Genomic DNA, 24,174 nt, shown 5'->3' with positions numbered 1-24,174 from the left:
AACTTCTGATATCATTTGCTCAAATCTAATCTTTTCCTTAAAGTATTCATGCCATCACAAACTGCTGAATACTCACTTGTTTATCATGTTAATACATCTGCCCCACCACTAGGATATTACGTTCATATGAATTAGGACAGGATTTTATCCACTAATTTATGTGCCAAAACCTTTGTCAGATTACAAGGTAAGCACCAGTAGATATTTATTAAACATGTGGATATGCTCCAACGAATGTACCTACACCCTTCTGCATATGATCAGCAGTAATTGGATTTTGGCTTATGAAGAAGAAGGCATGAAGGTGGAAGGAGAATGGGAGGGTCCGGGAGGAGTGCAGTGGAAGTGGCTGGGAGGGAAGTGGATATCATTTATTTCGAGAAATTTTGTTCATACATGAAATTTTCAAAGAATTAAAAGAAAAAGGTTGCTAGCTTGACGATGTATTTTACATGTGTTTAGTTTGGGTCCCCTGCTGGAAAGGTTCTGATCTCCATCTGACGTTCCCTTTCTTTTGCTAAATAAGTATCATCACCATTTTATAACCGAAGAAAATGCGTTGGAATCTGATATTATTTGTCTAAGCTCATTCCACTAGGATTGGGCAAGCCACTTTTTGAAACCAACTTTGTCAGATTTCAAAGGCCATTCTCTTTCTGCTACAGTGTGATGCCCCCATGGGACATGGTTAAGTACTACACCCCAGCTGTACTCCCTGCCCACAGATCAAACATCTGTAATGTACCAGCAGGCCCATCAGACCATAGCACAGTCTTACCTGGCATGTTCGGTAATCTTCACTTTGTAACAGAGAGAGAGGATAGAGAGTTTATTCAACTACTACAGAAGATGCCAGAGCCAGGCAGCTTGTTCAAAATTCTACTTTTTAAATCTTCTGTTATGCTATATTTCAGTTCTTACTAAATTTCTAGATCATGTCACACTCTTTGATAGTGATTCTGTATTCTTTCCAAAAAGAACACCAAGAGGGTACAAACTTGTCCTGGGGTGATAGATGTTGGGAAACAACCAGAAGAGTGTGTGTGTGTGTGTGTGTGTGTGTGTGTATTATTTTAAACATTTAGCTGAAACACTTAAAATGAAAGTCCAATGTTTTATTTTGAATACATTACTATAACAAATGACTCTAACATATAAATTCTCTTTCTGTGGATTAGTTTGTTTGACTATACAATAGGAAGAGTAGGAAAATTTTAGCTATATTGCACTAGAGGGAAATAACGGGGGGCGGGGAGGCTTAAGGTTTTCTTCTGTCGTATTTATCTTCTTAAGGCTGCTCTTTAAGGTTGCTGAGTGATCTCTGGTGTGTGTTTGTGTGTGTGTGTGTCTGCATGTGCACGCATGTGCATGAGTGCATTCATGACATGTATGACTTTGTGTACACACACATCTGCATATACCTTCCTACATAAATTATTCCTTGTAGTTAGTGTAATCCACTAACCCACTGGACAACCCCATTGTGACATCCATTGACAAACCAAACCTCTGCCCCCACATAGTTTCTAACCCAACTTTCCAAATGACTCGTCTGCTTATGCTGCTCATTTAGAATGACAGCAGCATCTAGCCAACTGCTAGGTGATTTGTCCATTATCATTCTCGTCCCTCCACCTCTTTCTTCATACAAGCTTCCAAGTTGAATCTGAATTCTCATCATATTTCTGTTTATCCATGGTCTCCCTCCAGTACATCACTGTTCAAAACCTGCGATCATTTCCCACCTGAACAACTGTTGCCATTTCTTCAGCATTCTCTCAACCCTCTCCCCATTCATATAGTGATCACTCTAGTCTACTTTTAATCTTACTCCAGGGTATATTACTGAAGTGATGACCCATTAATATCACACCTCTGTTCAAAGATCTTTGATCTTTACCCATTACCTGTAATGTGGAATGTAGCATCTTCAAGCTAAGCTGCAAAAACCTTTGGAAATACACCTGTGTATGCCTCTGTATCGGCTAGTTTCCATTGCTGTGATGAAACACCATAGCCAAAGCAACTTGGGGAGAAAAGGTTTATTTGGCTTACACTTCCACATCACTGTTCGTTATTGAAGGAAGTCAGGACAGAGACTCAAACAGGGCTGGAACCAGAGACAGGAGCTGATGCAGAGACCATAGAGAGGTGCTGCTTACTAATGTTTCCCCCATGGCTAGATCAGCCTGCTTTCTTATAGAGCCCAGAACCACATGCCCAGTGGTGGTCCCACTCACAATGGACAGGACTCCCACATCTTTCACTAATTCAGAAACTGCCCATAGCCTGCTGACAGCCCCCTCATCTCAGTTGAGCCCCTCATCTCCGGCAACTGTAACGTATGTGAAGTTGACCTAAAACTATCCAGCACAACCCACAAAACTCGTGCCCAGCTTCCTCCAAATTTTTACTCTTTCTTACACATTTCTCTAATATCAGTCAAATGCCCCCTTGTCTGCAGCATGTTGTATTGTTCTTCAGGCTAAGGGCTTTTTTCTGTGTTCCTATAGCATGTTCCTATAGGGTATTCTTTGTGCCTTTAATGATCACTGTTCCCTTCTCTATGAGGGACAGTCTACTTCTACTTTGAATGCCCCTTATTGTAAGAAGCTCTCACCAACTTATTCTTCAGAAGCAGGAGTCATGATGTTGAAGATGAGGTCAAAGAGAGTTTGCCTGCCTGTGTTTTCTTTAATGCTGGTCACAGAACTTTACTATACCCCAGCTATTCTTGTTATCATCTGTCTTCCAATACCTGTGATCTACCTCCTTGATGGCCAGGGCAAAATTTGATGCACATAAGACAATAATTCAATATTTGCTGACTACGTACATGAAGTAGTGGCTAAAAACACATTTGTCATTGGATCCAGGGTTATCTGTGCATTGTCTTGTGGGTACTGCAAAGATGTATATACTTAAGTCTGGTGCTAATGTGTATAAGGGTGGACCAGTGTGGCTGTAGTGGATGGAAGGTGGTTAGGTGGTGGTGGAGCCCATGTTCAAGTAGTTAGGATTGGAATCCAGTGTTTGTAGAAATCGTACATCTACTACTGGTCAATTACAAGATTTGGCCACAAAGGCATCATATCTCCCAGGCTAACTCTTACAAATAGCAATGTGTAGATATTGAGGCTTACAAGAACATCTGGCACATGGCATTCATAAAATTAGTTATCATAACCTTTTGTGGGAGCAATTTTACGTCCAATCACATATGGGTAAGTATATCTATGATGTGTATGTGTGTGCGTGTGTGTGTGTGTTGTAAGTATGGATAAAGCATCCAAGGTAAAATACAAAACACCGGATGTGAATTACTCAGGGCAGGGTTAGATCTTTTCCCTCAAAGTTAACAATGGAAGTCTTGGGAAAGGAGGACATAGAGAAAGCAGACAAGAGGAGCACAAGAGGTTATACTATTCTGGGCATGGTGGAGCACATCTTAACCTCAGCATTTGGGAAGCAGAGGTAGGCAGATGTCTGTGAATCAGAGGTCAGCCTGGCCTACAAAGAGAGTTTAAGGACATTCAAGGCTGTTAACACAGACAAACAAACAAACAAATAGAAACCCTGAAGTTATACTATTCAACAAAATATTGACTGGGAAAGTCTGCACCTACATGGCTGTTGAGGTGGCCTCTTATTCATTCCCCAGTACTACTAGATCTTTGTCTACACTAGCGTACCTTTGGTGCACCTATTATAAATCGAGATATTGCATAGCAGCCGTGTGCATCAACAGACATTATAAAATCAATTTAGAGGGGATATGGCAATTTCATGTTACTCCTTAGGGGTATCTATTTAGGTATCATCTTTCCATATACACATGAATGGAATAGGATACTTGAATCATGTGGAAGATTGATTTCAAGGCAGGATCCAGTATCAGAGTTCATCTAACCCTTAACATTGTCTTTTTATTATATAGCATTCATGCCATGAATCAACAGTGTCTTGACTGAAAATGGTTAATACATCCCTATCTGAGTAAATAAGACGTAGTCACATCAAAAAAAAAAAAAAAGGCTGGATAGAAGGTTAGCACTATTCAAACAGCCAGAAAATGTAAGGGAGTTGATAAAGCCTATCCCTGGGTGAAAGCAGGCATTTGTCACCCTCGCTGACTCAGAAAGATCTGAACAATAGAGTATAGAGTTGGGTACTGCCAATGGTAGAGCATAAAGATCAGATATATGCCTCTGTCAGCCCTGAGCTCCTCAGAGGACCTCAATATCATCACCGAGGCACTGTGAGCAGTAACATGCAGTCTTGCCAAATCGCTAATTCAACCCCTTCATTTAACTTTGGATCAGAAAGACAGTTATGATCTCACAGTTAACTCAATACAAGTCCAAGGTGGGATGCTGTATACACCCTCATCATGGTGTATAATGCCACCCTGATATTCCAAATTGTGAGTAACATTGAGTAAGGACTGAGAGCAGGCAAAGAGAGGTGCCGTTTCCAAGGTTCTTGTCCCAACTCTGTTACATTTGGTATGATATATCAGTGTGGCTTTCAGTATTTGTCACAGGAAAGGTTTCTCCTGTTTGGGCTCTGCTCGTTTACATTCCTTCCTCCACTCCTTTGATGTTAAATCACTGGCCACATTGCTCTGCCCATTGCTTGTAATATGGATCCATTTTCTCCCACATTAGAAACAGGGTCAGAACAGTGGTGCAGTTCCTATATAAGAACATATGCTTGAGATATGTAGAATGTAACATCGAAGCCACCATTGGTCCACGTCCCCTACAAGAGCTGTGCAGTCGCCACCGTGGTGCTGCACTTTGTCTCAGACAGCAGACTAATGGCTGTTTTGAACTCACACACCCTTGTTCAGCCTTCATCTAATATCTCTGGGCCCCAACCACCATCCGGCTTCCTTTGCCCCATGAAGATAAGCCTCTCTGGTCGATTGGACGCGTCAACCGTTGAAACCTTGAGTTACCAGAATGGGGGCAATGGGCTGGCCAGGCACGGTTGAGGCATCCAGGGCTGATAAGACCTTGACATGGCTGGCCAAGCTCACAGAGACGTAAGGCTTTGCGTAAGCACAAGATTAGAAGAATACATTATTCAAATATTTATTTTCTTGTAGGGAATGACATAAAAAGGGAGTGGGGGAGATTCCTGGGAGATAGATAAGACCCTGTGGGACTTTCTGTGCCATGGCTTTGAATATGTGGTTATTACAGAAATCAAATTAATATTAACAATACACAAAAGCAATATAGCCTGCAAGCTGGAGGCAACTGAGTGTCAACTTGTTAACATAAGAAACCAGGGATGACAGCCTAAATTAAAGAGGAAACAACAGGAAATAGAAGCTGACTTTGCTCTTGGGTTAGACTAATGTAGATTCAGGATGATGCTGGTATTTTCAGAGGGAGGGGTAAAGTGAAACTGACAGGGGTGGGCAACACAGTCTTAAGTGCATCTTTAGTTTTGATTTCTTTGAAGCCCAAAGCAAATGTGACACACTATTGACATGCATGGGGAGCTTGTGGAAGATGATCGCACTTTCCTAATACTTTCTGCTTTTAGTTTTGGTTCTCAGAATTCAAAGAAACAAATGTATCCCTGACACCTATCAATTTGCACGTTTCAGAACTTATTGTACAAATAACCTTGAGAGCAAAATAAAGCGGGGTTTATTAGCCACATTTGCATTTGGAGAATTTGCTGTTTGTGAGGAAGATGACAAGGGGGCTTTTAAGCCAAGGACACATAGTTGGCGAAAGATAGAGCTGGCGCTTAGTCAAAGGCTGACCTAGAGATCCTTGCACTGCGTTCACCTTGACTTTGAAGACAAAACTGTCCCCTTCATTCACGAAGATAAATCTCTATTGGGTTTCCATGCCTCCAAGGACGGAGACAGCACAGGGCACTAATGAACTGCAGCTTCTTGGCTACTTAACTTCACCTCACTCTATCCAGCAGCAATGAGTCCTGCCATTATTATTGGCTCAGCGACTATTTCCTGAAGACTAGATACGACACTGTGACGTCTAGGCACTTTGCCTCCCATTTCACATGAAGCCCTTCGCTCTGTGACCTCTTATCTTTTCATAAACTTGGCTGTTTCACCTCAGTGGGGCCTTCAGCTCTCCCCTCCCACCTTAGATGGAAGTTAGAGTATCTGGAACAACATGGTAAGTAAGGATCCATAGAATTGGCTTGGAAAAGTCTTAGAGGTAGACTCTCCTTAGCTTTTAGCCTCATGGTCTTCTGCTGGGGCTAGAAGACTTTAAGTTTTATTTGTTCCTTTTACCAAACTGTCCTTCCTCCTTAGGTAGCTTAGCATATACTGAAGACCTAGCTCTCCACCTTTGAATGGAGTTTGAGCACCGTGACTCACTTTACAGCCTGGTCTCCCAGTGCAGGAGTGGTTACATGACTCAAGCAGGACAACCCGGGTGTGACTTCCCAGTTTGCTTCCACAGCTCTGCCTTACCATGACTCTATTACTCATGTGTTAAAAACGAGGCTCCAGCAAGTCTGACTATGTCTCCTGAACAGCCAGCTCAAGGCCCCTAATGGATGCCTTCATTCTCAAGTTAGAATTCTTACTTCTTAGCTTGGCCTAAAGTCCCTTTCTGATTTGAGGCCCACCAATGTCTTTAGGACAAACACGTTTGTGCATGGCTGCATTGTACCAGGATGGCCTCAGGTGATCTATAAACCTGACACATTGTCCTGCTTCTCAATAACTTTTCACATGAGACTTCCTGTCCTTGGAAAATCATTTTCTTTTTTCTACCAAGCTTACAAATCCTAATCACCTTCTAAAGTTCAATGTCAATGTCCTGTCACTCTTGGCAGAAAGGCCCTGCTTCTCTGAGGGCTCACATCACTGACCACATGTTATGAGTTTCATGGAAGCAGAGGCAATGTCTCGTTCATCTCCGAGTTCCAAGAATGCAGGGCAGAAAGCTACAAAGAAGTAGACACAAACCAGTGGGATAAACAAACACCAATGCCAATAGGGAGGAAGTTACATTTGAGCAAATGCTTAGAGACTAATGCCCAGGTAAAGAAAACTGGGAGGGGGCTTATTTCCTGGCAAAACAAAACAAACAGAACCTTCTTTGTTGTCTCAACCAGTTTTTCCCATAGCTCATAATCTGTATATTACAAAGCCGGCTACCAATTAATTAACTTGTGACATAGTGGTCCGTGCACATTTGGCTCCTTCCTAGAGAATGGGAAATTTGTCAGGACGAGTACCACATTTCAATTCTCTGTGTGTCCCTTATGTGGCTTAGTAGAAGATAGTACAATGCAGAGTCCTCTATGTGTGCGGCTAACTAATTATATACATAAAAGCAAAATATACACTCTCTATACCCCGCTCTCTTTACTTCCCACTCTAACAGAAGCCATACATAACACATATATAAATATTTATTATCAAGTCTGGTAATTGTAGCACAAGAAAGGATATTTGGGTAGATAATTTAGATGACAGGTCAGAGGGTGCCATTCTAGGGAGCAACTAAGAGCTTAAAAATTTAATCAAAATGTGGTATGTGCCAAAGTCCTGCGGTGGGTGAGCACATAGGCTTTGCGTCCAAGGTGTTTATTAGATGCTAATGTGGATTCCGAATTAGTAAGTGTTTGGGAACTTGGCCTCAGGAGCCGGTATGTGTGAGTTCACATCCTGGCTCTGACATTGACTTTTGTCAAATATTTTTACATCTCTGGGATTTGATTTTCTCGTCTGTGAACTGGCAATGATGGAATACTGTCCTCACTGAAAGGTCTAGGTGAGCTTACTTATGGAAAACAGTTGGAATGGTGTCTTGTATGTAGAAAGCATGTTTTAAGTGCTCGTGATTCAAATGGTTGATTATTTTCTTGGAACTTTATGAAGACACTAGTGTGAAATAGAAGCAGAGAATCTTAGTTGGAGAGAACATATTCCAGAGAAGAACCAGAGTAGACCAAGAAGAAATTGGTGAAGTCAGACCTGTTAGTGTGGGCCTGTAATCCCAGCTACTCCGAAGCTGAGGCAGGGATGGCAGATTCAAGGCCTGCTACAGACTCTGTTTAGCGTTAGCCTGGACTACTCAAGGGAATACTCTCTCTGTAAATAAATAAACAAGAGGCTGTCGAGTAGTAGTGGTCCTTGTCTTTAATCCCAGCACTTGGGAGGCAGAGGCAGATGGATCTCTGTGAGATTGAGACCAGCCTGATCTACAGAGTGAGTTCCAGGACAGTCAGAGCTACATAGTGGCACTCTGTTTTAGAGGGGTAGGGGGCTAGAGATCTAACTTAACAGTGGGGTGCTCTAATAGCATGAATAAGGCCCTGGCTTCAGTACTTAATAAGTCACACACACACACACACACACACACACACACACACACACACACACACACGATTATTAAACCAAAAGCAGGAAACTTGGTTTGTCTGTCTAGAAATGGTGTAACTCTTGCCTTCAGGAGCAGCACACTTCACACTAGCAATGCTACTCCTGAGACACCTCAGGCCTGCCATTGGCTATCTAGATCTGCACAAGAATAGTTAGGTTCCTGGAAGAAAGTTACCCTGCTAAACTGGAGAATATGCAAAACTTCTCAAGATTAAAGCTAAGACAAACAAAAAACAAATCTGTGGGGCCACCTCTGCCTTTTTCCCTCAAGGCTGCCTTTGTGGATTTCATATCCATCAAGAAACCAGAAAAAACTGCTGTTTCTGTCTCCTGTGGCTTCTGAATGTCCTCCTTGCTCTGAGCAATGCCTCTTCAACCTGTTACAGAAGCGAGACACGATTCAGAAAGAACAATTCAACTGTATTAAGTTCCTGGCCCGCGATAAGGGTGAGAGGAGTCAATCCCAGCCCCAGGGTCAGATATGCAACCCACGGAGCCACAACCCGTCCACAAGCAGGGCAGCTCAGAAAGAAGTACTCAGTTCTCCTTTCTCTGGCGAGAGAGCCTGCTGAAAGGCCCTGTAAACAGGGCCTCTCCCTCCCCTTCACCCTGGCCTGCACATGCTAATGCAAATCAGTCCTGCCCTGGCCAGGGGTCTGCAGGAAGGCTGCCAGGCACTGGGGAACAAACACGCAAAGAATGTTATTTCATTTCTGGCATCCTGGGGAAAGAGGGCTGACAGAGGGAAGTAGGGCAGTGAAAGCGCAGACTCTATGGTGAGAGCAGAGGAGATGGGATTATTGTGAATGTGGATAGCAGGGAGAGTGAAGACCACAGGAAAACCTTCGCATGAATAAAGGGCCTACTGGGTGTCAGGAACTGATACTGGAAACTTTTCATTTAAATTTTGTTTGTGCATTTTTAATGTACAATATACTATTCTTTCTGCTTTTCAAATGGAAATACTGCTTTGGGTGGGTGAAGGGGGTGTCTCAGTATTGTCTGTTTGGGACAGACCTGGAACTCATTTTGTATTCCAGGCTGGCCTCAAACTTGTAGCAATCTTCTTGACTTGGCCTTCAGCAATTTTTCAGATGTTACTCAATGACCAACTTGTGGAGTCAGGATTTGAATCCAGACTTAAAGCTTGAAATTTAAAAACTTCTAATCTAGACCCTTACCATTCCTGCTAGGCTACTTGATTAGTGGTCCTTGGTCAGACTTCCAAAGGAAACTCCGCATGTCACTGTCCCATACCCTGCGACTTTCATCATCTGTCTCTTGCTCTCATCCCCTGACACAGATCTAAGTCTTGAATAATTGCCTCTTACTAGAACCATGATAAACACATGCCCCTGCTCTAGCAGCCCCGGGCTCCTCTATTAAATCATATACCACAGGTAGATTTCTTTCAGCCACTCTCCCTTCTCACTGCTGCTCAGAGTCTAGCAGTAGCGCCATAGCCAGCATCATAGGGCTTTAGCATTCCTGCCCCTCCAGTCTTGTTTGCTTAGCTATGGTGACCTTTCCATCATCCTCCACATGGGACTCTTCCAGTGCATCGTTTCAACTGTTTCTTCTACTTAGGATGTAAACATCCCCATTCTCCCGTTCAGAGTTACCAAAACCAAGCTCAAAGACACCTACCTCGTCCTAGGAGTGCTGGCTATAACAGATTGCAGCTTCCCTATAACTCAACTCCCATGCTTTCATTTTGGGACTAACCCCATTCTACGCCTCAGTAATTGGCTTGTTACAAATTTGATTCCAACACCTGGTGAAACTCATTCAGCAAAAGCCATAGAACTTCAAAGTGCAACTCAATCTCTGGGTAAGGGAGGTACTCAGAAAGCGTCTATTAGAATCAACGTTCTGCCATTTATCAGTTATGTGACCTTGACAAGTCATGCTTAAGTTTTGTTCTCTTTGTCTACAAAATAGGGAGCTAGGGAACTGTAGTCCTGCCATAGAGGTACTTAGCAACATTGCTAAGCTTCAAAGAGTTAGTTGACCCAAAGATCTCAGAGCAATGCTGGCATACAGCTGTCAAGCTTGACAGATGGTTAACGATGATGGTAATGGCAGGCAGGCACCCGCCATGTTGTGTTTGTGGCTAATGGCTACAGCTGTTTACATCAAACACTAACTCCATTCTGCAGGAGAGTATTGTCACTACTCTTCAGTGTCTGTTGAATTAGCTATCAAGCAAGTGGAGGCCATTTGGTTGTTATGAGTTTACAGACATGAAACACATGATTTCTGAAGTCTGCCTTACTACTGGTTGATGGCAGATTCTCTGTGAATCTAAAGAACTATATCATAACAGGTTCAAGGAATTTGCAAAGCATAATCAGAAGGAGGCATAATTTTATCACACATTATGGGAAAATGACTCCAACTTGAGTACATTTCCTGTTTAAAATGACTATGGGGTCTGGTTTCCTGTCTCAAAACACTCCCATTTTAAAAAAAGACCCTTACATGCATTTGGTACATTTGATGTTCGGTAGGCTACACTAATCCTGGGAGTTCTACACGAGTGAATGACCCTGGATCTGTTTCACAACAAAACTCACATGTGAGCTATATGGTTTACACCTTCAGTTCTATCACTCTGGAGATAGAAGCAGGGAGACCCCAAGTTTAAGGTCAGCTAGGCAGGCAGAACAAGTTCCAGGTCAGCCTGAGCTTCAGAGTGAGATCTGATCTCAATAAAAACAGAAACAAATACTAAGATCCTCTATAGTAGGCAGCAGCAATATCTCTATTTTACACGCATATGGAAATTATGACATCCCTTCAAAAATAAACACTTATACCATCAGAAAATAATGTGAGGTTTCGAATGACCCTAGGGAAGTCTGTCTCAATTATGTGACCTTAGCCTCAGACAATTTGGGGTACATGGATGCGTGTATATAGGATAAGAAAGTAATATGTGGATTAAGGTAGACTCAAGAGTCCCAATCAAATTCACTCTGATTTTGAGTGGCGTAGGGTATTCCGTGGGGACGTTTGGGTGGGTGATATCTGTACTCCCAGGCACTGTTATTCTGTACTTCAAATATCAACATGGATTGCTGTTATTGTTCCAATGGAAGGGTCTGTCCTTAGGAGAAAAGAGAACACAGCAGAAAGACTCAGAAGTCTGGATTTTGTCTCGCCTCTGCCTCTCTACACATCATTACTGCTGATCCCCTACAGTATGCTAGCATCTTCACACCATAAGTCTGCTCAATGCCTCCTCCATCACAGATGGAAGTGAGGTAACTGGGGGGGAGGGAGGCCTCTGTACAGGGCCTATGCCTGTAGCCAAGATAAGAGGAAAAAGAAAAGGTTAGAAGACCTGGCTTTAACTTGGATTCTTTCCTGGAGTCTCAGTCAAGGCAGGAGAGGACTTTGCCACCCACCTGCTTGTGGTACTGGTGAGGAATGTGCACTTTGGATAGACAAGGCTCTTTGTCCCTGTTCCTAAGAACTAGCCTAGGTGAGGATTGTCATCCTACAGGGAAGAAGTCTGTTCCCATGCTGAGCTATCTCTGAGCTTGTCCCTGAAGGTGATGCTAACATAGACAGTGGTAGTACCAGCATCCTGTAAAGAGCCATGGGCTAGAGTCTATGTGTTAATCCTGGCTCTGTCTGCCTATGGAAAATACAGGTCTTTTAGGCTCTTGATCTTTTCATCTGTACACACAGAAAGTGACCTTAACTTCCTTGAGTATTTGACCTACAAATACACTGTTTGTGTGGCCAGTTGTAAGTTTGCTGGATGTCACCTCTTTCCTCCAGCCATGGAGCTCAGACCACAGAGCCTCTTTACCGTGGAGCTCCCTCATGCCTTGCATGAAGGTGCTGTACTAGTAGTGAGGTCCTTGTCTTCTGTGTAACACGACCTCTTCCACCCTGGCCCTTCATGGTTCATCTGTATTCTCTTCTGCACCACAGTGTCTCCTCTTGTCTAATTTTCATACTCTGAATTCTACCAGATATCACCTCAATCACTATGTTAGTTTCTTCTAACTGCCCTAATAAGTTATCACAAATGTGCTTACCTTAGTTTGAGGCACCTTGTGAATGGACAGCAAACACAACCTTCCCTATAGCTTTTCACACTGCACTTATTTGTGAAGTAAAGAAGGAGCTGTTTCTAGATATTTTGAAAATGAATTAAGCCATGAGGCTCCATATTGGCTTAGCACATTTTTTACACTGAGTCCCAAACTATAAGGCCCAGACATTCACTTTCTCCCTGCATCTGATAGTTTATCTGACTCTCAGTCCCACCCAGCCTATTCTCTACACTATAGTTGGACTCATGACCTAAAATCACAGGTTGAAATCCATTCTGTATCTCCTCAAAAGGATTTGATGATTCCCCAGTACCTTCCAGAGAAAGCCCAGCTCCTCTGCTTGTCACTCAGGAGTATCTTTGTAGTTTAAAGACAGTATTTACCCCCTTCCATCCTCTACAAGTTCCTATGAGCAGTCTGTGCCCTGTCCTTCTGGAATCCTGGCTGGTGTCCCATTCCTGGATGAAATCTTGACACAGGTTGAGGAAAGAAACAGCCTGCCTTAGAGTCCCCAGCAGGCTTTAGGAGCCTCGCTGTCTGTCGGCTGAAGAAGAGCATTGTTTTTTTTCTCTGTGAGTCTCTCTTGGCTAGGGATACAGGGCTGTACTTGCTTCTGGCTTGAAGACAGCTCTCCTCTCTGGGGCCCCAAATGTGCATTCTTGAGAGGTCAGTATGACCTGATGTTGAGGAGAATTATGTCCATAAACTGCCCCACTCACCCTCATTGTCTTACCAATAACGCTGGGCACCATGGCCAAGGACAGTTCACACACCAACTGGGGAGACACCAGAGGCTCTGGCCCCTGGTGTCATCAGGTATGCTTGGCCATGCTCAGCTGACTGTTTAAGGTGTTGGCTCATAAAAGACTGATTCTGGTGTATAGGCAGTGGTGTGACGTGAGAGGAAGAGAATGAAGTTAATGATCAGAATGGTGGAAAAAGAAAGCTCCTGAGATTGTACAAGGCAGACACTGAGACACGATAAGCAAAAAGAGCAAAACAGAAAGAACAAAGATGCAGACAAGGAGACAGCAAGGAAAAGAGAGATCATGAGGAAGTCAAAAACAGGCAGGCAGGTAGAGTGACATAGGGTGGGAGATGGCACCCTTGACTTGAAGTAAAAGGAAAGTGAGGGAGAGGGCAAAAAAGAACAAACAGAAGAAATAAAGAAAAGGACAGAAGTGAAAGCAAAGATGAGATTAAGAATGGGAGGCTGTGGGTGGGGACAGAGGGAAGAAGGAAAGGAAAGAAAGAATGGAAGCCCTGAAGAAAAGAATGAAGGATGGAAAGGTGAAAGAGAAGTTAAAAATAGTAGAAAAGTTTGCAGTGCTAAAGAAAAAGTCAGAAAAGAACAGGGCAGGAACCACATCCAGCCCCTTCTGGCTTCTTTACCTCCTTTGTTCTTGAGCCATTGGGGCAGCAGTTTCTTCTCATGTTGGTTCAGACACTGAGCATGACCAGCCAGGAAGACTTCTTTCCTGCACATCTCCTCTCTCCTAGGAGCTGGAAGTCCCTCAGATGTTGTCTGGGTCATGTCTGGAACTTGGTTCAGAAGCCAAAGGAAAGGAGGAGAGTTGCAGCTCTACCCTGAATGAAAGTCTTTTGTATGGACTAATGCCGACTAGGGTCTTGTTGTATCTCTCCATTTCTTCCAATTTATAGAGACATGCACGTTCTCAATTTTGAAAATATCTTTGGAGGTGATCTTTTCAAGTCTCTACAAATGGATAAGCCCAGACATCTTAACCATAAATCACTTGGCCAAGGTCTCATATTCACTTAGGACAAGAGACAGGGTGACCCTTGGGTCGCTGGCCTCTCATCAACTGGGCGAGCACTTTTGAAAGCTAGCCCTAGAAGACTCTGATGACTTTCATTCTGTTTCCAGTAAATTCTGTGCTGAGCCTTGGCAAGAGGAGAGGAAAGGAAGAGGGTAGGATAGGAATGTAAGTTTTAAAAGGTTGGAATGTCGCCTAACACAGAATTGTAGCGCCCATGGTAGTGTCCTAACTGCTTTTGCAATGGACTTCCTAGACAGTACCCAGGAATGAATGGTAGCCTGAGGGTGGTACATGGGCCACACACTCTGACCAAGGCTCTATGACTCCAGAGTGTTTGGCTAGCTGCCAGAGCTTCTTCACAGAGGCATGGGAGTCTAGAGACTAGGGAACAGTTCGTCACTTGAAAGCTGTTGGTAAAAGCACCTAAAATGGCATTGGGACTCTGTTTCTGGGCAGACTGCACACTGCAGACCCTTAGGCTTTACTGTTTTTATGGAGCTGTGATATTATAGGGCAAAACAAAGCTAGAAGTTCTGGAGTATGTTGTGTCGTATTTAATGGAAAAACTAAACATTAGTTTTATATATTGTTCTCATCCTATCTGTGTGAGGATCTTTGTATAAAAGATCCTCTTTTCATGCCCCGACCTGTGTCGAATTCTTATCATAATCTAGTAAGAGTAATTTTGAGCCCAGGCTCAGGACTGGTGGTGGCCTAGTGTATATCTTGGCTTCTCCATTACTCTCCTTGTGACTGTGGTCAAGTTTCCAAGTCCCTCTGTTCCTTAATTACTCTACCTGGATAAAAAAAAAATCTCTAAAGGAATGATTCAAATAGGGATGATTAAAGGAGAAAGAAAAGAGAGAGGATGAGGAAGGGAGACACAGAGACCGAGAAGGTGTGGGAGTAATAGCAGCAGAATCATCACCTAGTAAATAAAGGGAATTGCTTGACTAGTAAGGGAGGGAGTAGAGAGTTGTGAGTGACTGAACAAAAGTGGATGCTAGCTAGATTTCTGCACTAAATTAGAAGTTTATTCAATATTCAACCAGTATTCATTGGATTTTTACCTGACATCCATCATAGATAGAGAATGGCCATGGCATGGAAGGCATAGATTTTGCTCTTATAAACTTCCACCGTGAAAGGACAGATGAGAAACAAACACACGAAGTCATCATGGCTCTAGCAACTGCATGAGGCAAGAGGATCTATGATAGGGACATGGGAGAATTGGAAGGACAGTGAGGAACCACTATGGAGAGAACCAAGGGAGAAAGAGAGACAGTGGGCATTGGCCGAAAATACCTCAAAGAACTAGGTGTTCCTGGAAAGTGTTGAGGGAAGTGGCCAGCGTCAGGGATGAGCACAGCTACTGGAACGTGTTGAGCATCAGGCTGCTAACAGAGACCACAGAAGGCTTTGTTTTTTAGGTAAAATACGGCACCACAAATAGTAAAGCACTGGTTACTCTTCCTGCTTTTTGTCAAGCTCCAAGAATGAGTGAGGTGGTGCTTTGTGCCCTTTTCATGCATCGGTTCACCTGTGAGGTAGGTCCTGCAGGATTCTACCTCACACATGAGACAGAGAGAGTCGAGAAACTTGTGTAAGGTTAAATCAAAGGTTTTCAATCAAGAGAAAACCTATTTGTGTCTATTCAAAAGGTCCAATCGTGTGTGTGTGTGTGTGTGTGTGTGTGTGTGTGTGTGTGTGATATTACTGGGTGTGTGTGATAACAAGCTCCTTTGTCTTTTATATTGCTTTTCTTTGATAACCCTTCAAACATGCCCACAATTGAAGGAAATATCAAACTATCATTTCACCTAATATCTCATGTGATATTTAGAACAGCCTTTGGAAGTACAGTTTGTTATTTCCTAGTTTGTAGAGGAGGTTAACTGTCTTCATTATATAGATGGGAAAGATGAGGCCTGATACAAACTTACAAAGGTTGTGATCTAAGTCTCCTGGTACCCAAGTCTGGTGTTCCTTCCATTGTAACCAGTGTTGCTTCTTATCACAAAGCCCCCCCCCCCCTCTGGTTCTTCTTACAATTCCACCCACATGTGTAGGCAAGAGCATAAGTAGAACATAGTAGGTGCATTGGTATCAGCTGGGATGTGGACTCAGCTCTAGTCCTTTTTGTTATGTGACTTCATGTAAAATCATTACTCCATAAACCCCAGTTTCTACATGTGCAATACGGGCGAAGATAAGAACACAGCAGCCATGTCATCAGACTATGGTGAGAATTACAGGTGATCATGTGCATGCTTTGCCTGGCTCCTGGCACAGTGACTTCTTCTTTTTTTTTTTTTTTTTTTTTTNTTTTTTTTTTTCTTTTTTTGAGACAGGGTTTCTCTGTGGTTTTGGAGCCTGTCCTGGAACTAGCTCTTGTAGACCAGGCTGGTCTCAAACTCACAGAGATTCGCCTGTCTCTGCCTCCCGAGTGCTGGGCACAATGACTTCTTCATGGAAGAGTGTTGCCATTAGCTTGTCCAGAAAGTAAAGGTGTAACAGTGTGAGAATCTGAATTCTGCTTTGGATTCTTAACATCTACCAAGTACATAGGCCTCTGGACCACTGAGTTTAGCTTTTCTCTATGCAGGCAGAATTTCATTTCGAGGAGAAGGAGGAGGAGGAGGAGGAATTGGCCCAAGGTGGTATTGAGCAGCGAGAATGGCTGTCTGCCTTCTGACCTCAGAACCTTGTTTTATGCAATCCCCTTCTTCCTCCAGGGCCTTAGTTTTTATTCTACTCATCCAGCCCCACCCACCCCTACAAAGTCTTTCCCCTGAGACTCTGTTCCCACCATGGACGCTGGCACTTGAATGCTGTACCCAGGCTCCTTTGGCATTCCTTTCATAGAACAGAAGCCAGAGAGGTGAAGGTGGGCCTGAGGCAAGCCTCTGAATGTGTGGGAATGAGCCCCCCCCAACCCTAGGATTCAAGCTTGGCTGCTCCTGGCATGTTCCCTGAGGACCCCTTGGCAGCCAGCCATTAGTAGAGGAGGCAAGGCAGCCAAGACAAGACGGAGGCTAATTACCTTGAGTAATAGGAAATTGGAAAGCAGTTGCAAGAAGACTGTCTAGGCCCCTAGCCAGGTAAGGACAGGGACCGCAGATGCCTCTCCTGGCTTCAGTCATAGGCCCGAGTGGACACTCCCACCCAAGACTACTCTGCACGCCAACGAGCCAGGGGATCAGAAGCTGACCCCATTGTTGGGCCTTTGGGGGACTCTCTCCATTTTCTTCTCTTGTTTGTTTTCTTTCAAAGCAAAATAAATGGAACAAACAAGGAAATTCAATTTCAATGGGGTAGGGCTGCAGACGTTTCTGTTTGTTTCACGAGGGTGAGCTTAGGACAGAAAATCAGTCTTGACCTTCACTTCTCCAACTGGTCTCACCCTGAAGCACTGTGTAAAATTGCATGGGTGGAGGGGCCGCAAAAGCAGTTTGTCTTCCAAGGTAGGGGAAAGAAAGGGAGTTTGGATGAGGGGGCAGAGCTCAAAATTCAAACGAGAAATAGAGCAGAGAGACCGAAATGCACTCAGATAAATAAAACCTTAGGAGAATAAAAAATAGGAAGGCAAATGACAGACCCAGTTGGGAATCCATATAGAAAATAACCAGAGAAAGTTTATAAGAGGTACCATTAAGAGAATGGAGAGGTACTGTAAGCAGCAAAAAGGAAAGTGATGGACACAGGTAATTGGGAAGGGCAGGAGTCCTGGGGCAGCGATTGAGAATAGATTCCATGGCGAAACTATGATACTCCAAACTGTCAAGCTGCAGTGACTCTACTCACCTTCATTTTAAAGTTGCTGCACCTTCAGAGCAGGCAGGGCATATGCAGTGTGGGTCCAGCAAAATTAGAGGGAGCAGGTCAGGAGCCCAGTTCTCTTCCATGGGCACTTAAGTGGTTCTCTTCCTTCCTGTCAGGTGAATCTTTTTGGGAACTTGGATGGAGGACATAGTGTCTGGCTGTGCTTGTCATAAAAACTCCACTCTTTCTGAGTCTTCCCTCCTCTGACTCTATCCCTTCCTCTTCTTTAACAACCCAGAGGACACCTTTCAGGGCTCTAAGGACCCAACCTTGCTTCATTGAAACCAGCTCACCCAGGGTAGTCCTTGAAAGGAAAGGACCCTGATAGTGAGGGATTGAATCAGAGATCAAGATGAACGGGAGGAAAGTTTTAACCTTTCCTGCTGGGCTCCTATGCATCAGGCATTCAGGCAAACTGTGCTTATAGAAGGTTTTATTTTTTTTTTTTTAGTTATTTTTTTGCAGAAGCAAGTCTTATTTATATTTTTATTTTCTATTTGTTTATTGATTTTATTGAGCTATATATTTTGCTCCACTCCTCTCCCTTCTTCTCCCCTCCCCTTCAACCCTCTCCCATGGTCCCCACGCTCCCAATTTACTCGGGAGATCTTGTCTTTTTCTACTTCCCATGTAGATTAAATCCATGTATGTTTCTCTTAGGGTCCTCATTGTTGTCTAGGTCCTCTGGGATTGTAAGTTGTAGGCTGGATTTCTTTGCTTTATGTCTAAAAACCACTAATGAGTGAGTACCTATGATAATTGCCTTTCTGGGTCTGAGTTATCTTACTCAAAATGATGTTTTCTAGCTCCATTCATTTGCCCGCAAATTTTAAGATGTCAGTATTTTTTTCTGCTGTGTAGTATTCCATTTTGTAAATGGACCACATTTTCCTTATCCATTCTTCAGTTGAGGGGCATTTAGACTGTTTCCATGTTCTGGCTATGACAAATAATGCTGCTATAAACATAACTGAGCACATGTCCTTATGGTATGATTGAGCATCCTTTGGGTATATATCCAAAAGTGGTATTGTTGGGTCTTGAGGAAGGTAGTTTACTAATTTTTTTGAGAAATCACAAAACTGATATTCAAAGGGGCTGTACCAATTTGCACTACCACCAGTAATGCAGGGGTGTTCCCTTTAACCCACATCTTCTCCAGCATAAATTGTTACCAGTGTTTTTGATCTTGGCCATTCTTACAGGTGTAAGATGGAATCTCAGAGTGGTTTTATTATTCTTAATAAAGTTCTCTGTTCTAGAACATCATAAGGCAGGAGGGACTACCAACTTTTTTTTCTAGAGGAAGAATTTGTCACTGAGAACAGTGAAACTTTCTGAGCACACAGGGGCTGAATCTGCATTCACACTCTGGCTAGTCTGTCCCCACAACCTGTGCTCTTTCTTTTGCCACATACAGTATTTCTTGGCTCAGAAGGAAGAAAAGAAATTTTGTTGAGGAATGAGCAAGCAGAAAATGAGAAACACCAAGAACAGACATGGAGGCTATTTTAAAACTCAAAACCCAGTCAGTCAGACTTCACGGGAGGAGAGCCGCCAGTGGGATGGGAGACCGTTCCAAGCAACACCTTGGCTCCCTGTCAGAGCAGCTCAGTTCCCAGGGCCATTATCAAAATCTATTTAAAAAGAAAATAAATAAAACAAAGTGGTGTCCAAAGATAGGGAAGATGAACTCATTACAAACCCATTTCCAAAGCAGAGGAAGGAAAGAGACCCTACCCCAAGAACTGGGAAGCAGAGATGGTACCAGGCCATTGCAGAAAGAAAAAGTGAGGGGAGATGTTCACCATATTTAAAGGATAGTAGCCCATTCATCAGCTCTCACCATCAATTGCTTTAGGGGCATTTATAAACATATCTTACTGCTTTTTGTAGACATTAGCTAAGCCAACACCACATTGCTACAGTGCCATCCAAAGACAGGGCTACTCCTTCTAACTGAATGATGAGAGCCACCAGGTAAGGTTCTGACCTGTTCCTTATCTGCTTACTCATCTGACCCATCAATTGGAGGATAGATGAGGCACTGAGGAAATTTATAATGGCCATAATTAGGCATCAACAGAGGTAACAGTTGATACTTGTTAAATTCTAACTAGGGGTTCAGACCAGGGGGCCTAGGAGGATGAATAGACAGGTGAATAGGGAGATATATGAAGCCACAGACAGAAAGAAAAGGGGAAAGTCTCAGGAGACACACACAATCTCATAGAGAAAGAACTTGAGGCTCAGAGAATGAAAATTAATATAGAGAAAGGCATGAATTTGAACTGAGATCGCTGTCTCTAATATATGCCCTTAAAGAGGGACATAGGTCAGAACCCAGGAATCAGGAACCGTTCTAAAACTTTCACTTTCTCAATAGCATCATAGTTTTTAGTGTCAGGAGATTTACAGGTTTTGCTTTAGCTGCATGCTTGCTGCATTGCACAGGTGCAGTGACTGCAGCCCAGACATCTAGTGCATACTGACTCTGAGGCCGGAAAGTCGTGCTCTCAAATCCTGCCAGTCCTTGTGTTCACCATCACAACAATGGCTTTTCCTTAAGGCACAGAGTACATCATACTTCTCTGATTGACTAGTCCATGTATCTCTGTGCACTGCAGAATTTGTTTTTTATAGCATTCACTGATCTCACATGATTGAAAACAAACTTTGAATCATAACTATGAGATCATAGAGTTAGAGATAAATGTCTAATTCTCAGCTCACAGTTATATTCTTGAGTTTGGTCTATCGGTATATTTGTAGGGTAACATAAGTAAAGTTATACAACTAAATATACTACACCCATTTTTATGTATCCTTTCATATTGCTGTCATGTTTTAAGTTATCTGAGGATAGGTTCTTTTGTATCAGCTACACTTACATATCTGAGAATACCTGAGAGCAGTAAGAAGACATAAAAAATGCTTAGAAAATGTGGGAGTGAAATAAAAACTCTATGTGAGAATATATAAACAGATGAATACCTTTTTTGGATAGATGAGTAGAAGAAGAGACAGAAGGAAAGATATATGGAGGATAGATGAATGGTTGAGTAAATGAATAAAATGAAAAAATAAATAATCCAAATAAAAGAATTTTTGAATAATTGTTAAAACAGTTAACATCTCACCAATTACAGATTTCTAGGGTAATAAAGGAGGCAAAGTGTGATTTTGCCATTAGGAAAATGATGAGATAATCTCTAGAAATCTTTATTGTTATTTATGATGGTTACCTCCAGATATGACAATACTCATTTAGGTTTGAAACAAAAAAAAAAAAAAACAAGCCTCCTGTTTCCTCTGACATTATCAATGAACTTGACAGTGACTTCTAGGGGTTTTGATACAATGAGTCCTGAAAACTCTAGTATGTATGTATATATGTATATGTATATATATGTATGTATATATATTTGTATAAACACGGGCATAAAAATAGACACACACATATATCAAAGAATATACATATGTGAGCTATATATATATCAGTTTATCTTAATATATGCTTACACACACATATATTAGAAAAACTATGAAACAAACAGAAGAAAGCAATAGGCAGGGATTGTCATGCCATCTGTACTTAATAAACTGTTCTCTAAGCCAGAGTAAACTGCTATCCCTTTCTTGGTTGCAGATTATTCATCAGTAGGAATACTATACTAGACTTTATACCTGGCCTCTGTGGGCCCTGTAGTACTCGCCTTCCATCTCTCACTGTGGTCTATATTCTAAACAGAAACTTCTAAACCTTTGACTTCCAAGGCCACATACAGACAAGCCAAGAAACATTGGGCTACTCTGAAAAGAATTATTCCTGTTATCCCTCCCAGGCTTAAACCCATGCTCACTGCTTCATACTCCCCACAAACCCATCACTACTTACTTGTAAAGACCATCTGGCTCCAGGCACTTGAAGATCACTGAGTAGATACTGACTTCAGGGATCTCTCCATGGCTTCGACCAGCTGCTACACAAGAGGTGCCCAGGCCAGAGAGTAAGTCATCAGCAAAACTCAGGAATTCTCCTAGAAGGAGATATAAAAAAAAAAAAAAGATGAGATCTCTAGTGCATGCCTTGATAAAAAAAAAAATATTACCAGGGAAAAGAAAAGATATGAAAATGTCACAAATTTGCATTTACAGTGCCTTAGTCTTTGTACGATTTTTTAAAAGATGACTTATTGCCATGTACCCAAGCCTGGCTTCAAAACTGTGATTCACTTTCTTCAGTCTGTCACACATTTGTAGGGATTATAGCTGCTAACCACTATGCCAACGACATGATGACTGTTCAAACTTATGTCTGAGGTTCACTACCTGTGAAATAAGAACGCTAATACTGAACTTAGTAAGATATGGAAAACCTGTTTCTGGAAAAAAAAAGCATGGAGCCAACCAGCAGGCAAGCTTACTGCAGGTAGGTTGTTCCAACACCACCCCACTGATGGGATCCTGTAAATACAAGGCCCACTCTGCCCTCAAACTCACCCATCTGCTGCCACCTCAGAGGAACTCTTAACCACAGGCTTCAGCTGCCTACAGTGGACCAAGAGGTGAGTGATCAGTCAGTCAGCTGGGCACCCCACTGTCTAGGTCCTCAGTACAGGGACAAAACCCTGGACCTCTTTCCATCCTGTCTAGGCTTTACTAGCCAGCCAGCATGCATGCTTCCCTCAGGTAGGCTGCTCTAACACCACCTACCATAGATCTGACACTGTAAGCTACAAGTCCCACTCTGCCCCCAAACTCACCCATACCCTATGACCTCAGAGGAACTCAGAAGCTCAGACTGCAACTGCAGAGAGCGAACAGAAAGAGTGGACCAAGAGAGACTTCAGTAATCCCCTTAGAAACTGACAGCCCTGCACAGTGTAGACAGAGCAGCTCCTAAAGACACAGACAGCAATTGCAAAGGTTGGGCCAAGAGGCAAAGACACTGTTGGCACCAGTTGAAGAAAGAGATGGGTGGGCACCAGTGTAGAAATTTATTCTATACCCGATAAAGCAACATGGCAACACCAGAACCCAGTGGTCACACAACAGAAGACCTGACCATCTTAACCCAGAAGAAGCAGAAGAAAATGATCTTAACTATAACATTATGAAGATAATAGAGACCCTTAAATAGGAGATGAAAAATTCCCTGAAAGAAATGGGGGGGAACAAAAAACATTTGAAGAAATTAACAAATCTTTTAACAAAACTCAAGAAAACCAAGAAAAAAAATCAATCAAACAGGTGAAGGTAATAGTTCAAGACTTGAAAATTGAAATAGAGGCAATAAAGAAAACACAAACTGAAGAAATTCTAGAAATGGAAAATCTGTGTAAATGAACAGGAACTTCCAATGTAAGCATAACCAACAGAATACAAGAGATGGAAGAAAAAAATTCTCAAATGTTGAAGATACTATAGAGGAAACAGATTCATTATCAAGGAAAATGATAAATCCAACAAATTCTTAACATAAAACATCCAAGAAATCTGAAACACCATGGAAAGACCAAACCTAAAAATAATGGAGATAGAAGAAGGGAAAGAATTCCAACTAAAGGGAACAAAGAATATATTCAACAAAATCAGAGAAGAAAATTTTCCCATCCTAAAGAAGGATATGCCTATGAAGATACAAGAAACTTTCAGAACACCAAATAGATTGAACCAAAAAAGTCCCTTTGTCATATAATAATCAAAACATAAAACATACAGAAGAATGAATTTTAGAGCTGCAAAGGAGAAAAAGGCCAAATAAAATATAAAAACAGACCTATCAGAATGACACTCAACTTCTCAATGGAAACCATGAAAGCCAGGAAGTCTTGACTAGATGTACTACAGACACTAAGAGACCATGGATTCAAGCCCAGACTACCACCCACAGCAAAGCTTTCAATCACCATTGATGAAGAAAATAAGATATTCCATGACAAAACCAAATGTAAATAATACCTAGTCACAAACCCAATCTTACAGAAAGTACTAGAAAGAAAATTGCAACCCAAAGAAGCTAACTGTACCCACAAAAAGACAGGCAACAGACAACCTCACACCAGCAAACCCCAAAGAAGGGGAAACACAAATATTACCACCAAAA

The 24,174-nt window shown here is 42.4% G+C and overlaps 1 protein-coding gene across 1 annotated transcript in view; it reads right to left on the bottom strand.

The window, feature by feature from the left end:
• Astn2 (astrotactin 2) overlaps positions 1–24,174 on the bottom strand; it is a 671,847-nt gene that overhangs the window by 25,586 nt on the left and 622,087 nt on the right. The window contains exon 18 of the mRNA XM_050121817.1: positions 21,964–22,105. Coding sequence (XP_049977774.1) covers positions 21,964–22,105 — 142 coding nt within the window. The remainder of the gene's footprint in view (positions 1–21,963; positions 22,106–24,174) is intronic.

Source organism: Alexandromys fortis, unplaced genomic scaffold, assembly GCF_014885135.2.
Source record: "Alexandromys fortis isolate MF-2015 unplaced genomic scaffold, M_Fortis_MF-2015_v1.1 scaffold_183, whole genome shotgun sequence".
Classification (NCBI taxonomy): domain Eukaryota; kingdom Metazoa; phylum Chordata; class Mammalia; order Rodentia; family Cricetidae; genus Alexandromys; species Alexandromys fortis.
This window is presented reverse-complemented; position numbering and strand designations above follow the sequence as displayed.